Source organism: Microcebus murinus, chromosome 24 (assembly GCF_040939455.1).
Source record: "Microcebus murinus isolate Inina chromosome 24, M.murinus_Inina_mat1.0, whole genome shotgun sequence".
In the NCBI taxonomy this organism is placed as follows: domain Eukaryota; kingdom Metazoa; phylum Chordata; class Mammalia; order Primates; family Cheirogaleidae; genus Microcebus; species Microcebus murinus.
In genome coordinates this window covers 23,498,398-23,515,523 of record NC_134127.1, presented here as the reverse complement: position 1 = coordinate 23,515,523, position 17,126 = coordinate 23,498,398, and the positions used below count along the sequence as shown (strand labels likewise).

Sequence of the window (17,126 nt, the reverse complement as noted above, 5' to 3'; positions counted from 1 at the left end):
GCACCTGGATCAGATCCCCACCCCGCCCCCCACGCAGTCGGGTGCACCTTGCCCCTGTCACTTTCTCCAAGGCAGAGCCACACGCTTTCTGCATCTGCCTCCCGGGAGCTGCCGCTCTGGTTTGCGTGTTGGTGGCCTCTGCGCTTCTCGGTCGATTCACTTAAAAACAGCAAACCAGTTTATTAACCATGTGCTCAGTAGAAGTTTAATGGAGAAATAGTTGTTCAAAACAATCAGTCAGAAAGAAGAGCATCTTTTACAAACGAGGGATGGCAGTGACGCGTCGAAACCCCAGGCTTGCTTTCCTCTTCCTTTTCGCCCGCCCCTGGCAGAGGGGAGAGGCGGGTGAGCAGGAAAGATGGGGCCGTTGAAATGTGAGCTGGAGGAATTACAAAAATACACTCTGATGTAGCAACAGGGTCGTGGTGAAACATGCCGTGGGGAGGGGGAGGTTCCGGAGGCAGAGCCTCGCTCAGGGCCACGGGGAGGAAGGAATTCTGATTCCCAGGCGGCAGGTCTGGGGCTGGACACATGCTGTTTGGGGGGTCACCCGGACGCCTGGGGAGACAAAAATGATTAAAATGGCAAACCCAGTGGTTTTTTCAGACCCCTCTGTCCTATTCGCTGTACTGACTGAAGCTATGACAAGGGAGTGAGGAAAAGCTGTCAACCCAGTGGTTCCTAAGGCAGCCAGAAAGGTCCCTTGACCCCTCCACACATCTCCGCCAGTCCCGAGTCTGCTGGCAGGACTAGAAGGATTAATGCATCGTGACAAGCCCCCTACCCAAGGACAGTTCCCTTCTCCCTGGTGTTTGCAATCCGTGCTAAATAGTGTCCTCATTCCTAGCTCTCATCTTACGAGTGCTCTCCAAGCCTATGTCACTGATCGCTGACCATGAAAGAATCTACTCATTTTCCAGCGGCCAGAAAGGCCTAGGGTAGCAGGACAGAGGAAGGCAGTATAGGGCCTGTGAGGGGGAAGTGACCTCAAGAACAGTTGTGCCCTCTCTTGGTTCTGTCTAGGGCTGGTCCTGCACCCCATTGCACGCCCTTCCCAGGACATGATACACTTTCTGAGTAGGGTTCTCTATCCCATTGCAATGTTAGGTGGCCCTATCTCCTCCCAGCCTTCTAAATATAGATCTGTACTGGGTATCTTAGAAGTCAAGGACAGCTTTGCGACCAGAGTCCTCCAAGATGGAGAAATCGTCATGTGTAGGGCAGGTTGTGGTGTGTGTATGTGAATAACAACAAGGTTTAAGCTGCCCATGAGTCATAGACTCATAAATACAGACGCATATTGGAACTCAGCAACCATGCGTGTGAGGAAGAAAGAAACAGAGGGACGGTCGCAGAAGGGAAAAGGAAAGCCATCTATAATACCCAAATGAGCTGGTTAATGTTTCCAAGCGTTCCCATCCAGAACTTTACATGGGAGCAAAGCAGCAGACAGGAGCTAGTTAGAGCTTGCTTTCAGCGACTCTCAGTTGGAAGCATAATAGAAGATTAGAAAAACCAATTGCCTGGATAGGGGCTCAAATGGTTTTTCAAAATAAATTGATTCCTGCTAATGGGCCTGATTTTAAACTGTGTTTAGGTGAAGAAAATTATCGTAGTTCAGAATGAGACATGAGCTTCAGGGTCCCTTAAGAGCCACTTTGAAGAGGAGGAATCTTTCAAAGCATTCAATCCATGCCACTTCTGCAAGATTGACCATTGGGGACCGTGCAGATACGGGGATAAGGCTTAGAAATAGAACGCTGGTGAAGGATCCAAGAGTATGACTTCAGAGGCAGTGCAGGTTAATTCAGGGCCTTCGAGATTAGTCATCCGCTAAAATAAACACGGCAGCCTTTTCACAACCGAATGCCCGTGTCCATATTTGGTAACGGGCCGGTTGCAAACCCTCTGTCCTACCTGCAAAGAGCTACGTGGGCTGCCTCCGTGCTGATGCGCAGGTGCCAATGATTAGCAGGTGCATTAATTGTCTTCAAGGGAGATTATTAGTGACAGGGCCGCCTCTGATGTATGGGAAGCAAACTGAAACAGCAGTGCAAAACACATTTCTCTCTCATGCCTCCGAGTCAGGGAAAAGCCCTAACTGGGTAATGCTTTGGGATGAATTTGACAAACTGACTAGTTCTTTGTGTTTGGGCAAGTTTCTGAGCTGTTGGAGGAGCCATGCAGGACTCTGCCAGTGACCATATTCCCAAGGACTTGGTGGTTGGGATTTTCTTAAATTTTTGGAAAATTCTGCTGTGCTAGTTCCCAGTGCTGTTCACAGTTATGCACGGGTTGATGGGCTGAGGAAAGTTAGATCTCGAATGACTGGGCAATAAATTAGGGTCTTTGATGTGTATCATCTGATACTTGTTATGTGTGCTCGTATAAGCATGCCCGCGGGAGTGGGAAGAGGGCAGAAGGGAGGGAGAACAAGGAAGACAGGAGAGAGGGACGAAAGCAAACAAACAAAAGCAAGGCGACATGGCATGCCGGAAAGAAGCGAAACTTGAGGAGGGAAAATGAATTCCTTTAGTCTATATTCTGGAAGCTACTGGGTCACTGGGGCCAGCTTCTCCCAGTCTTGCTCAGAGATGACGCCATCGGTGCATCTCCAGCAAGGAGGCAGGAGCGACAAACGGCTTGTGGGAGGAAGACAAGGAGAGAGCATAACTCCTGGGCCTAACAAGAAACTGCTTGGCTGGGGGACATGGGGGGCTTTTATGGTTTCCATGGAGTCCAGACACAGCGGGAAGGGGAGAGGATAGGTAAGCTGCCTTTGAAGATGAAATAGCGACATCACAGCCACAGTAATCGGACTCTTGGCGAATGGCTAAGAGTAGGTCCAGTGATTGGTTTTTAGAGATAAAGTCTCCGAGGAGAGGTGAGCTGAATGGTTGCTATGGCAACCAGAGAGGAGGATTGGTCCACTTAGCTGTCCCCATAGTAACTAAGCTCCTGGAGAGGGATGGAGGAATTAGTTACCCTAACGTACTACTATTATCCCCATGGTAACCAGTCCCCCGACGGGGGAGTGGACAGCCTCAAGGAGCAGCTGTGGGCAGCTGTGTGCTCCCTAGAGACAGGCTGGGCAGGAGCAGGCAGGGGAGTGGCCCTCCCAGGGCTCCCGGCGCCGGACTCCTGGAGGTGGTGTGGGGTGTGTGTTTGGGGCTGATGTGCTTCCAGGCTAAGGCGGCTGGGCTGTGAGGTCTCTGCCTGCCCCCAGCTAATCGGTGCCCAACTCACTCGTGGGTGGCGCGGACGGTGCGGCTGGGAGGGCTCCCCCGCGGCTACACGTTACCATTCTGGTGCAGGGTGCGCCGGCGCTGGCTGGACTGCAAGCTCAGGACCAGGTACTGCCTCATAAACTCACTGAACCGCTTCTGGTTGGCCAACTTCCGGGCCGACTTCCGGGCCCCGGTGAAGCCCCCGAACCTCTTCTGCAGCTGCTTCTGCTGGGTCTCCATCTCGCCGGCCTCCTCCGGGCCGGGCCCGGTCTCGTCCTGCGCAGGGAGCGGGCCCCCGACCCGGGGCATCCGCTTCAGCTGCTGCATCTCGGGGGCGCCGGGCTGGAGAAGGGCAGCCGCCGCGTGGCCCGGGGCAGCAGGGCTGAGCTGCCAGGAGCCCCTGGCCGTGGCCTTGGCGCACGGAGTCCAGCGCGGGCTGGGGAAGACCTTCTCTTCACACTGCAGGGTGCACAGCTGTGGAGACACAGGTGCGAGGACGGGAGAAAGAACAAGGACCTCCGTTAGTCCTCGGCAAGGAGGCTACATCTTCACCAATGCAAGTCCTCTAAAGTGTCTGTTTATCAAGTTCTGGGCAGCGATTTCACACACGGCTTTTTAGGTTCATACAAGTTCAGAGTTAGAAAGAAGGCTGGGCGCGGTGGCCCACGCCTGTAATCCTAGCACTCTGGGAGGCCGAAGCGGGAGGATCGCTCAAGGTCAGGAGTTCGAAACCAGCCTGGGCAAGAGCAAGACCCCATCTCTACTACAAATAGAAATCAATTGACCAACTAAAATATATATACAAAATATTAGCCGGGCATGGTGGTGCATGTCTATAGTCCCAGCTACTCGGGAGGCTGAGGCAGGAGGATCGCTTTGAGCCCAGTAATTTGAGGTTGCTGTGAGCTAGGCTGATGCCACAACACTCTAGCCCGGGCAAAAGAGTGAGACTCTGTCACAAAAAAACAAAAATAACAACCAGAGTTAGAAAGAAGCAGAATCATTTGGCCCAGCTCCATCATTTTACAAACAAAGAAACCAGGGATCAGAGAGGTAAGGTAACTCCAGCAAGTTAACAGAATGAATGCACCCACAACTGTACCTTGGAAGACCCTTAGTTGGGATTTTGTGGAGTCAAGTACGGTTCATTGGCCATCTCCCCACAAAGAAGAGTTTTGTTTTGTTCTCTTATCAGCCTTTTGGAAGGTCAGATGGGTTACAGATGTTGGGGATGTGAAAGTACGTAGTCAAATCTGCCTGTTTATTTTAAGGCCATCGCGTCAAGAGCGACCCTGCTGTCGTTAGTTTTCATCCGGCATGCAGCAGTCGTCACGTCCGTGTGCATGTAGAGCAAAGTCAAGACCCTCTGGGATGTAGGCAGGCTGGGTGCACAGGGGTACACCTGCGCTCCAGCTCCAGGTGGGGGAAGGGAGCCCACTGTCAGACGTGAACCCCACAGACCCGCCTGGACCCCGGAAACTCTGCTGCTGCCCGCCTCTCCAGCCCCCACTGACTGCCAGTCGAGGCCACCAGCCTGACCGCGAGGCTCCTCCACCTCCTCCGCACTGGCCTGACCTCGGCCCCACCCTCCCGCGTTCCTGTCTCTGGTTGGGTCTCCCGGAAGCCTCTGCCGCCAACTGTGCTTCCCACTTGCTGGTTTGGCTCCATCCCCGAACCTCGGCACGTGTCTGGCCACAGCCACATGAAAACCCCACTTCCACCTGACCTTGCCTCTGTGAGTCAGCAGGGCCCTTCGTCACGCCCTGGAGCTCCTGCCTGGCTTCCGGGGTGCCTTCCGGGGCAGAGGCTGCCAGCTGCCCGCCGCCATGCATGTCCCCTTTTCCTTACTAACAGAGCACTGTTTTCTTCCGGAAGGCAACACATGTTTCCCAGCCTCCCTGGCGGCCAGCGGTGGCCAAAGACATAACAACGGGTGCGATCAGGTGAGGCTTCCGGGACAGCAGGGGCTGACTTAGCTGGGAAGAATGCCCCTTTGTCCCTCTTCCTCCCCTGCCTCCAGCTTCCTGTGCAGAATGTGGACATTTTTGCTGGCCATCTAGAAACCAGTGACTTCGAGGATGGCAGTCACATGCTGGAAGCCATAGACTGGCAGGGCAGAAAGGAGCACACTGCACCTGCCGTGACGCCCTGACAGCCCAGGACTGTCCACCTCCTCCCTCCTTATGAGGAGCCGACTCTCTGACTTCAGCCACTGTCGCTTTAGGTCTTCGTTACTAGCAGGTAGATTCGATTCTTACCTGATATACATTCCCGCCCCATTCAGTTTCCGAATGGCACCCCCATTCCCCAGGTGACTCAGGGTTAAAGCCCTGGGAACATCTTCACCTCCCTTCCCATCCCCCCATCCTGTGGATCTGCCATCTGCCCTGCCCTTTCCACTCCCCCTGCCCCTGCCTGAGCACCTCTCAGGGTGCAGCGGTGCCCGAGCTGATCTCTCCGTCTCTGAGCTTTGCCACTGTAATCCAGGTGGTACCCCTGGCAGAACACTGTTCCTGAAGACTAACTCCTTGGCTAGGCGCAGTGGCTCACGCCTGTAATCCTAGCACTCTGGGAGGCCGAGGCGGGCGGATTGCTCAAGGTCAGGAGTTCAAAACCAGCCTGAGCAAGAGCAAGACCCTGTCCCTACTAAAAATAGAAAGAAATTAATTGGCCAACTAAAAATACATAGAAAAAAAATTAGCCGGGCATGGTGGCGCATGCCTGTAGTCCCAGCTACTCGGGAGGCTGAGGCAGGAGGATCGCTTGAGCCCAGGAGGTTGAGGTTGCTGTGACACCACGACACTCTAACCAGAGTGACAGTCTGTCTCAAAAAAAAAAAAAAAAAAAAAAGAATAACTCTAATCTGTCATTGCCTTGTCCACAGCTGTCTGATATTTTGTCTTGTCCTGAGCAGAGCATTCAAATCCTTCTACCCTCTGGTTCAGCCCACCTTGTCAGTCTTATTTCTGCTTTCAACTCATGTCCACCCCCTGCAGGCCCATGGGGCTGTTCCTGGTACCTTAACACACCAAAGTTCCTCCAGCTCCCTGCCTTTCCTCACTCTGTCCCTCTCACCCAGGGACTTCCTTCCATCCATCCTTTGGGACCCCGGCCAAACTCCAGGGTCACCCCTCTCCAATACCTTCTTCTAGTTCCCTGGCAAGAACTGCTCTCTCCTGCCTCTGGGTCCCCACGGAGCCTTGTGTGGCTCTTGTGGAAATTTTAATGCTTCATATAATTGAATCACAGTACCTTCTGAGGCAGACTATGACAAGTGAGGGACCCCTTCTTAACTCACGCAGGAATCTTCTCCTTCCAGTAAATAGCCGGCTGTCAATAGAGCCTTGTTGAACTGAACTGAATTAATCAAGAAGTCACCTTGTATTTAGCTAAGAGTGAAAAGGGAAGGAAGTGAGAAGAGACAAGAACAGGAGTTGCAGCTAGTTCATCCAGGACTAGAACACCCCCCACCTTCAGCGTACGCTGCTGCGGCAGCTCTTGTCACTGCTGCCACCCTTTGTTTTCCTGATTACTCGTCTGTCCCATTGGAACAGGATTCTTAACCTTTTGTGGGTCATGGACTCTTTTTTTTTTTTTTTTTGAGACAGAGCCTCACTCTGTTGCCCAGGCTAGAGTGCCATGGCATCAGCCTAGTTCACAGCAACTGCAAACTCTTGGGCTCAAGCGATCCTCCTGCCTCAGCCTCTCGAGTACCTGGGACTACAGGCGTGCACCACCGTGACCGGCTAATATTTTTCTATATATTTGTAGTTGGCCAATTAATTTCTTTCTATTTTTAGTAGAGACAGGGTCTCGCTCTTGCTCAGGCTGATTTCGAACTCCTGACCTTGAGCAATCCGCCTGCCTCGGCCTCCCAGAGTGCTAGGATTACAGGCGTGAGCCACTGTGCCCGGCCTAGAACAGGATTCTTAACCTTTTGTGGGTCATGGACTCTTTCAAGACTCCAACAAAGGCTATGGACCCACCCTCTCACCCTGTGAGCACGCACATGGCAAATTTGCACACGGTTTGGGAGGGTTTGTAGGTCTTCTAAAGCCTATCCCTGGGCCAGCCTATCCCTCTGTGGACTCCAGGCTGAGATCTTTTCCTTGGGCTTGTCCTGTAGGAAGAGGCTGTACAACTTCCAGGCACCTAATGTTAATACCTGGATACAAAGGTAAGCCCAGGAGTGAGGATGTGAAAGGGAGTGAGTCAGCAGGAGGAAGGAGGGCATCTGCTGCTGACCTCACCCGATGTCCACCCTGGGGGGCCACCCCACTCCCTGGGGTGTCAGCAAAGCATGTCACAGAACGCTAACACTAGGTGGGAGCTCAGGCGACACCTGGTCCAGTGGGTCCCACACCTGAGTGTGAGTCCAAATCATAGGCAGAGGTTTTAAAAATACAGAATTTCAAGGCTCTGTTAAATCTCTGAAGAATACAACCAGGGATTAAAACTAGTTTTTACAAAGGAATTAAAAACCTAAGTTTATTGCAGAAAGTCCTCTGGCAGTAAAATAAGAAAAAATAAAAAATAAAAAAGAATAAATTAAATGAAAAAAAAAACAAAAAAAAAACCTAAGTTTACAGAGGTAAGGTAATTCTGATATTTGCCCTGGTTTGCAAATCACTAATGTAATTCAATCTTCTCATGTTATGATGAGGTTCAGTAATGTGCCCAAAATGACACGGTTAGGTAATAGTATAACTTGAACGAGAACTCAAAAATGTCTCTGAGGCCTAATCCAGGACATCTCCTACTCCGTTACCTCTGTGCACTTGCAATATGAATTGGTGGCAATTAATGCAAGAATAAGGATTCTATGAGACCAAGAGGAGGGTTCTGATGGCAACAGTGCTCTTTTCCCACCGAACTCGGGAGGAGAGAGACCACGTCCAAGCAGAGTGCACCTTTCCTTCCCTAATAAGGTTTCCAAGGAGCAACCTGTCTCAGCCCATCTGTTAGCCACAGGTGGTGATGTTGGCCCCAACTGATACTCAAGTCATTGGGTTTCTTTTTATCTATCTATCATCTATCAATCTATCTATCTATCTATCTATCTATCTATCTATCTATCTATCTATCTATCTATCTATCTATCTTCTATCTATCTTCTATCTTCTATCTATCTATCTTCTATCTATCTATCTATCTATCTATCTATCTATCTATCTATCTATCTATCTATCTATCTATCTATCTATCTATCTATCTATCTATCTATCTATCTAGAGACAGAGTCTCTCTCTGTCTCCTAGGCTGGAGTGCAGTGGTACAATCACAGCTTACAGTAGTCTTGAACTTCTGGGCTCAATGGATCTTCCTGCTTCAGTCTCCCAGGTAACTAGGACTATAAGCACGCGCCACCACACCTGGCTAATTGAAAAAATTTTATTTAGAGATGGGGGTCTCACTATGTTGCTCAGGCTGGTCTTGAACATCTGGCCTCAGGCAATCTTTCCTCCTTGGCCTGCCATGATTTTTCTGAGTGTGCCTTTTTCATTTAGCTTTTGTTCAGAGACACTTAACAGATTGACCCTAGTTACTGGCAGAACAAACACATGGTCACTGCAAACTCAGTATGGAGACATAGATACAATATCATTGGTTATGAAAAAACCACGGATGGGCAGCTTCCACAGAACAATGAAGTCACACACTTCTGGAGGGTTCTGTTAAGAGTGGCTACTGGAATTTGTTAGAATGCAAATTCTTAGCCCACACACCTGGGGATTCCGATCCACTAAGTCAAGGGTGGGGCCCAGAGATTTGCATTTTTAGCCAGCACCCCAGGTGATTCTGAGGCTGGACTGTGCTTGAGAACTTGCTCGGGGCAGGAGGAAGCCATCGGTGGAGCAGAGTGGTTAAAGACTCCTGTAGAGAAAGAATGCCTTGGGCCTGTACTTAGCCTGCCCCTGAGATACTTTGAAGAAAACCAGATAGAATCAACCTGCAGTACCCTGTTTCAGATCATAATCCTATTGAGTTATTATGCCACAGCAGTTGATCTCAGCTGAGAGCGATTTTAAGCCCCCCACCCCCCACCAGGGGATATTTGGCTCTGTCCGGAGACATTGAACGTGTGTGTGTGTGTGTGTGTGTGTGTGTGTGTGTGTGTGTGTGTGTGTGTGTGTGTGTGTGTGTGTGTGTGTGTGTGTGTGTGTGTGTGTGTGTGTGTGTGTGTGTGTGTGTGTGTGTGTGTGTTAATGGTACCTAGAGGCCAGGGATGCTAGGAAACTTCCCACAGCACACAAGACAACAGCCCCCAACACACAATTACCAGACCAAAATGTCCATAAATGCGGCAGCTTTGAGGAACCCTGCTTTACAAAGTCAACAGGAATGCAGGGAGTCGTGGACAGCACAGAGAAAGCCCGCAGAAGCGTGGAATTTTGGAGCTGCAGCGGACATTTGAACGCACGTGGTCCAATCCTCACTGTATAGAAGCCCCTAAATGCTTGTTGCCTTGTTCTGCTCCTCAGTTTACAGAAACAGGTGGGAGAGTTGTTAAACCTAGAGGCTATTACATCTTCTGTGGGCCCCTGGGTTTCTAAGCCCAGATGGTAATTAGATTTTGTGTCAATCAGAGAAAACGAAATTCCGCGATCAAACCAGATGCCGCAGTCTCTACCCAGACTTGACGCGCTGCTAGATAAATTAGATACTGACAAAGTTGTCCCAGCTCTTGATTTAGGAGAAGGTTTTGGGCAGATAGGAAGGATCCAAATTCACAACAGCATTGGTAGCACCAGATGGGCATATGAGTTTAATGCCTGACCCTCTGGTCTCGGGACTCGCCAGCCTCTTTCCAGAGATGGGTTAATGGCTTATTAAGTGAGCCGGACACAGTTTGGCAGCCTGTGCCGGTGGCGCTGCTATATTAAGCCAGAGTGTAGACGAGCATCTGGACTCTCAGATTGGCGCCAAATTGATCCGTAAAGCTGGGCTGGTGGGGGCGGTGAGCAAAGGGCCATTTGGACGCCTGGGCTCACAGATTAGGGTACAAAGTGCAAAACAGGTGCGTGAGCTCACTGGAGGGGAAACAGCAGCTCCCTGTGGCGGTGAAGTTTCTGCCAGCAAAGAGAGTGAAACCACTGCTGTTGAGCGGACTCTGGGGGTGATTTGCTCTAGGAGGCCCTGCCGGGATATCCGAGGGCCAACAGCAGGAGGCCAGTGGACGAGGGGCACAGAAGACAAACAGGCAAGGAGCCTCTGCCGTGCATCGCCCACTCAGCGTTTCATTTAATGAAGATAGGAAGAACATCAGAAGGTAGTTTCTTTGGCTATAGGCTTTTTTTTTTTTTTTTGAGACAGAGTCTCACTTTGTTGTCCAGGCTAGAGTGAGTGCCGTGGCGTCAGCCTAGCTCACAGCAACCTCAAACTCCTGGGCTCAAGCGATCCTCCTGCCTCAGCCTCCCGAGTAGCTGGGACTACAGGCATGCGCCACCATGCTCGGCTAATTTTTTATATATATATCAGTTGGCCAATTAATTTCTTTCTATTTATAGTAGAGACAGGGTCTCGCTCTTGCTCAGGCTGGTTTTGAACTCCTGACCTCGAGCAATCCGCCCGCCTCGGCCTCCCAAGAGCTAGGATTACAGGCGTGAGCCACAGCGCCCGGCCGCTATAGGCTTTTAAGAAGTCACTTAAATACATTTCCCCAGACTCTTTCTTTGGTTGCCTTATTTGCTCTAAAACAACTCAGTGCATCTAGTTTTTCCTGCCTGAGCGGATGGGGTGAGTAACGCTCACGATTGATTGGGCGAAAGGACAGGACATTGCAATGGGTTTGGGTGGGTGAGTCATTGACTAACCACAATTATGGTCTCACGACAAAACCAAAAAGCTAGCCATGCTTGGACCATCAACCAGGAGTAGAAATAAAACATTTCTTGATGCTGCCAAGAGTCCAGTGGATCCTGGGAACAGCTCGGGACTGGTGGAGGACGGGGCAGTGGCCCTGGCTGAGTGACAGAGTATGAGTCCTCCCACCATTCACAGAAGGGACATACTCCAGCGCTGCCAGATTTGGAAATGGGATGTGATTGCCTGTGATTGCCTTTCTAGGCATTTCATTAAACTTAAAAATAGGATAAAAGTGAACACAGACTAGAAACGAAAACAAGCAGGCAGCCCCGTCCTCTAGGGGGTCATCGGACACTGTGACGGGTGATCCCTGATGGGGAGGTGCTTACGGGTCCATTTGCTGACTTGTTTCAAAGAAGTAGAGCCGATAGTGTTGTCTAGACCCCAGAGATTTAAGAAGTAGTGGAGAGATGGAAGCATGTGCCAAATTTTTTAATTTTTTTTTTTTTTTTGAGGCAGAGTCTTGTTCTGTTGCCCGGGCTAGAGTGCCGTGGCCTCAGCCTAGCTCACAGCAACCTCAAACTCCTGGGCTCAAGCAATCCTCCTGCCTCAGCCTCCCAAGTAGCTGGGACTACAGGCATGCGCCACCAGGCCCGGCTAAGCAAATTCTTTACTGTCTCTGAAAGACTCAAATGTAGAAACTCTACAGTGGCTGCAGAGCAGGCATGTCTATTAGGAGATTAGAGGTTACTAAGTATAGTTTCCACGGGCATGTGTCCTGAGCCCTGCTCTTTGCCACACACTGTGCCATGTGCTGCGGCCCCCAGAGCCATCGGCAAAGGAGGCTCACACCTCACGGCCAGGGATAGAGCTGCAGATACAGATGACAATCAGAACACAAAGGAGGGGGAGGGGCACGACCAACTGGTGGGTGGAGAGTCAGCCAAGTATTCTCTTGTGGGCGGGGAACTTCATCTGGGCTTTGTGGAAGGGGAGGAGGGGGAGGCGCGTGGGCAATGGCAGGGCGGGAAGGGAAGGCAGGGTTTCCCCAGCACTGTAGGACCTGATGGGGAACCTGGCTCTGGAGCCCAGGGGACAGGCGGGGACAGGTGCATGTGCTCCTTTGGAAGCTGCCTGCAGCCTGGGGAGAGCCCAAGGCCTGGGGTGTGCGGGTGGATCCCAGGCGGAGAGAGGACCGGAGGTGAGAAGCTGGGATCTTGGCAATCCCTTGTGTTTAGCAGGTGGGGAGAGGACGAGGAGCCAACACAGAGGGGCGGCAGCAAAAGTGTCATCGGAGGGGGAAGAGGATGAAGCCGGGTGAGCCAGGAGTGGAAGGGGTTCCCGAAGGAGGGAATCCTCGGCAGGGCAGGGGCTCAGAGAAAACCGCGATGGATGAGGAAGACATCCATTTTAGCCCATTGGATGCATAAACTTCCAACGGGCTACCTGGGGAAGCTCTTCACGGTGGGGCAGTTATTACTGGTGTTACACCACTGTACTCTAGCCTGGGCAGCAAAGTGAGCCCCTATCTCTAAAAAAATAAAACATACTATAATAAAATAAAATATGAGGCCAGGCTCAGTGGCTCACACCTGTAATCCTAGCACTCTGAGAGGCCGAGGCAGGTGGATCCCTCAAAGTCAGGAGTTCGAAACCAGCCTGAGCAAGAGTGAGACCCAGTCTCTACCAGAAATAGAAAGGAATTAATTGGCCAACTAAAAATATATAGAAAAAATTAGCCGGGCATGGTGGTGCATGCCTATAGTCCCAGCTACTCAGGAGGCTGAGGCAGCAGGATCGCTTGAGCCCAGGAGTTTGAGGTTGCTGTGAGCTAGGCTGATGCCATGGCACTCTAGCCTGGGCAACAGAGTGAGACTCTGTCTCAATAATAATAATAATAATAAAATAAAATATGAGAGAGCATTTTGGTATTGGGATGTTCATTGTAGAATTATCTGCAATATCAAAAATGGAGGGCAAAATACATGTTCAACAGGAGGGACATGGTTTCAGAAATTATAGTCTTCCCTCGGTATATGTGGGGAATTCCTTCCAGTGACCCCAGGTCACCCAGATCTGCAGGTGCTCAAGTCCCTGATATAAAATGCCGTGGTATTTTATTTTTTATTTTTTTCTATTTTTTATTCTTTTTAGAGACAGAGTCTCACTTTGTTTCCCAGGCTAGAGTGAGTGCCGTGGCATCAGCCTAGCTCACAGCAACCTCAAACTCCTGGGCTCAAGCCATCCTCCTGCCTCAGCCTCCCAAGTAGCTGGGACTACAGGCATGTGCCACCATGCCTGGCTAATTTTTTGTATGTATATTTTTAGTTGGTCAATTAATTTCTTTCTATTTTTAGTAGAGACGGGGTCTTGCTCTTGCTCAGGCTGGTTTCGAACTACTGACCTCAAGCAATCCGCCCGCCTCGGCCTCCCAGAGTGCTAGGATTACAGTCGTGAGCCGCTGCACCTGACCAATGCCGTGGTATTTGCACAGAACCTATGCACATCCTCCAGTATAGTTTAAATCATCTCTAGATTACTTATAATACCTAATACTTTGTAAATTGTTATTTTCTAAGTTGTATTATTTTTATTGCTGTATTGTTATTTTTTATTGTTTTTGTTTTCCGAATATTTTTGATCCTTGGTTGGTTGACCTTGGGGTTCCACCAAGGTTGACCTTGGTGGATAGGGAACCCATAGAAACAGAGGGCTGTTTACTGTATTCATAGAAAGAAATAATATCATGTTTAATAACATGAGACCATTATCCTGGGATAATATAATAAGTGAAAAAAAGTAGGATTCTTTCTCTGACTGGTGAGGTTAAAGGTGATTTTAATTTTTTCTTTTTTTACACTTTTCTGAATTTGCCAAATGCTCTAAAATGAGCATGCTTTCTTCTCATCCTGGGAACAACATGCTGCACACGCAGGGCTTTATTTGCAGGTGGGAAGGTGGAAAGGTCACAGGTTCCTAGATGGAGGATGCAGCTCAAGTCTGCTCTGCCTCTTCCCAGCCACGTGACACTGGGCAAGTCCTGCGACCTCTAGGGGAGGCCTCAGTTTCCCACTCAGAGCCCGCTCTGGACGGCGAGACCCCTCCGGCCCGGGAACCTACCTCCAGGTTGAAGCTGTCCAGGGCTGGGCGGAGCTGCTCCCGGCAGGTGAGACAGTCCCTCTGGCAGCTGCTGAACACACTGGAGAAGACGCTGAGCAGCAGCAGGTCACAGAGCAGGATTTTCATGGTGCAGGAGCAGGAAGCAGATGCTAAAACACACGTGAGGGTGTGCGGCGGTTAGTGCAGCCATTCTGGGCGGGGGCTGGGGCTGGTCAGGGCTGGAGACTCTAACCCCGGGGGTGTGGGAAAGACACTTCTTAGGCGGGGCCGGTGGCTCACGCCTGTAATCCTAGCACTCTGGGAGGCGGAGGCGGGTGGATCATTTGAGCTCAGCAGTTTGAGACCAGTCTGAGCAAGAGTGAGACCCTGACTCTACTAAAAATAGAAAGAAATTACTTGAACAGCTAAAAATATATAGAAAAAATTAGCCGGGCATGGTGGCGCATGCCTGTAGTCCCAGCTACTCGGGAGGCTGAGGCAGGAGGATCGCTTGAGCCCAGGAGTTTGAGGTTGCTGTGAGCTAGGCTGAGGCCACAGCACCCTAGCCCAGCAACAAAGTGAGACTCTGTCTCAAAAAAAAAAGGGGGGGGAGGGAAGACACTTCTTAGCGAGGACAATGCCAGGGGCCTGAGATTCACCTCTCAGGAGGCTGTGGATTGTCAAAGCACAGGTGACCTGGTCCTGTCACCCAGGCCCAAGGCTCACGCACAGGCTGGTGTCTGGGCTCCTGGGGAGAGCACCCTGTGAATCCTGCCACCCGGCTGGCCGCGGACCACACGAGCATTCCTGGGAGCAGCTGTGGGGTGGAGGCGACAGCCTTCCTCGGAGCTAAAGCCTCTGTTTGAAGCTGACCAGTGTGTCACCTCCAAAGTCAACCTCTCTGAGCCTCAGTTTTCATAGCCATGAAGGGGGAACAGTGGCACCTGCCTTGTCATAGGGCCATCGTGAAGAGGAGATGAGCTCTGTAAGGGGCGTTTTGCAGAGGGCCGTGCAAGCGTGAGATGGATAGAATTCGAAGTTTAGTAAAGGAAATGTATGAGGTCTTGCTGCTCGAAGGCAGCCTGCAGACCAGCTGGGATCTCCTTCAACTCTTGGGCACCCCCAGCCCACCGAACCACTGAATCAGGATCTGCGTTTTGAGCGACATTCCCGGGTGACTCACACAGGTGCAAGCGCTGGTGTGAGGAGTGAGAGGAGCAAGTCGGGAGGAGGAAGGAGGGTCTGCAGCTGGGGGAGACCCTGAAACAGTGTTTTCAAGGGCACAGGGGAGTCCAGATCATCGCCCATGGGGGTTGGTGAGCAGACAGGTGTCCGGGGCCACCTGCCCACACTCCCCAAGGTAAGTACCTGCTGCAAGGGAGGTGGGTCCAGACGGAACAGGGTCTCGTTTGCCATCCTAAAGGGATGGAGCTTTCTGTGTAGATGATGGGGTGTCCTGGGCTGATGGATCATGAACACAAACAGCTGTGTAAAGGAATGGATCTCCAATGCATTGGGGATGTGAATTTTTCTTCTCTATCCTAAGGGCCAGTGCCTTAGGTGAGATTCATTGCCTTGGTTATTGCAATAGCCTCCTAATTAGTCCACCTAACGACCTGGCCTCCCTCCAAGCTGTCTCCAAATCTGATGATGGCACTTCGTACTCACAATAATTCCATGACCCCAACTGCTGTCAGGGGAATTGCAAGGACTCAGCTCAGCACTGGCTACTGCCTCACCTCCTGTCCCCTGCCCTTGTGTCACTTCCTGTCTCGGTGAGTCACATACAGTTCTGCATCAGGCTTGTAAAGTCTTTGTATCTTGACGCTTGCTGTTCCCTCTGCCAAGAATGGTCCCCTCTGGGAAGCCATCTCCACCCCCTGCTCTGGTTTAGCTCCATCTCCTCTGCTCCTCTGGTATCTGAAGCCACACTTCGCAGTTGGGATGCCAGCGAGCCTTGGGTGCCCCATCTGTCAGGCGGGCACAACAGACCCGCCTTGCAGAGCTGGCATGACACGGGCATTATTTTCTTGTCTTCCCATTACATTACTACAGACTGCCTGGGTTCTTGTCCCAGCTCTGCAGCTTGCTAGCCATTCTTAACCATCTGCAAAAACAGGGCGACAATAGCACCTATCTGATGGGACGATTAGTGGACTAATGTTTGCAAGTGGTTAAGACAGCAGCTGTCATGTAACAAGAACGATGTAAAAGCTTATAAAAGAAGGACAGAGCTCAGCACGTAGCATTCATTCTATAATACTATTATCATCCATCTCGCGGAGCTCAGCACGATACACAGTAAACTTGGACTTACGTAACTCTTTTTCCCACTGGGCTGTGACTTCCTGGGGGCAGAGATCAGGTTCTATGGTTCCCTGTATTTCCAGCCCTCAGCACGGAGAGTGACACTTAAGAGGTCTTAATAAGAGTTTGACAAATGTCAGTGGAGTGTCTCAGTAGCCACCTTCCTCCTCTTTAGCACAGAGTTGAGGAGTGTCTGGGGGCATCCGTCTCTTTGGGGCCCAGGAGGCTCGGGCACAGGGTCTGCATAAGGACCCGTGTCACTGACAAAATGTCTATCGGGGAATTCTCTAGTTTCAGGGGCCAGAGGTGGGAACTGGTTTTGTTCCAGAGCAAGGCAAGATGCCATCCTGAAGCCCGAGGCGCGTTCTGGCAGAGGACAGCTTGCAAGTGGCCGTGGGGCGTGGCTGGCATAGCGTGGGGAGCGAGGGCGGGGCAGGGCAAACGGGTTGGGGGCGAGCTGTGGGCGCTCTTCACCCTACGGGGTTCTTCTGGAGGAAACTGTATCTCGAGTTCCAAACAACCACCTACAGTGTAAGGCAAATGTGTTACAGCACGAGCCAGTCTTGCACTGTGGACTGCCCGAATCTTTTCGTTTCATTTGAGGATTGCTTTTGCATTTCTTATTCTACTAAGTTTCCATCTTTCGAGTCAGGAAATGTTTTCTTTTGTAGAATTTGTCTAGAACGG

At 51.0% G+C, this 17,126-nt stretch overlaps 1 protein-coding gene across 1 annotated transcript; it reads right to left on the bottom strand.

Moving 5' to 3' along the window:
- Positions 1-196: 196 nt before the first annotated feature.
- On the bottom strand, positions 197-14,279 carry PNOC (prepronociceptin). The gene is made up of 3 exons (XM_012775401.2): positions 14,154-14,279; positions 3,247-3,701; positions 197-558 (listed from the first exon to the last, which is right to left on the bottom strand). The coding sequence occupies exons 1-2, from the start codon at positions 14,277-14,279 to the stop codon at positions 3,291-3,293; spliced, it is 537 nt and encodes a 178-aa protein (XP_012630855.2). The 3' UTR covers positions 197-558; positions 3,247-3,290.
- Between the last annotated feature and the right edge of the window lie 2,847 nt (positions 14,280-17,126).

Coding starts and splice junctions, on each gene's coding strand:
- PNOC (XM_012775401.2), bottom strand. CDS start 14,279: ATGAAAATCCTGCTCTGTGACCTGCTGCTGCTCAGCGTCTTCTCCAGT. Junction 3,702..14,153: donor TGGACAGCTTCAACCTGGAG/GTAGGTTCCCGG, acceptor GTGTCTCCACAG/CTGTGCACCCTGCAGTGTGA.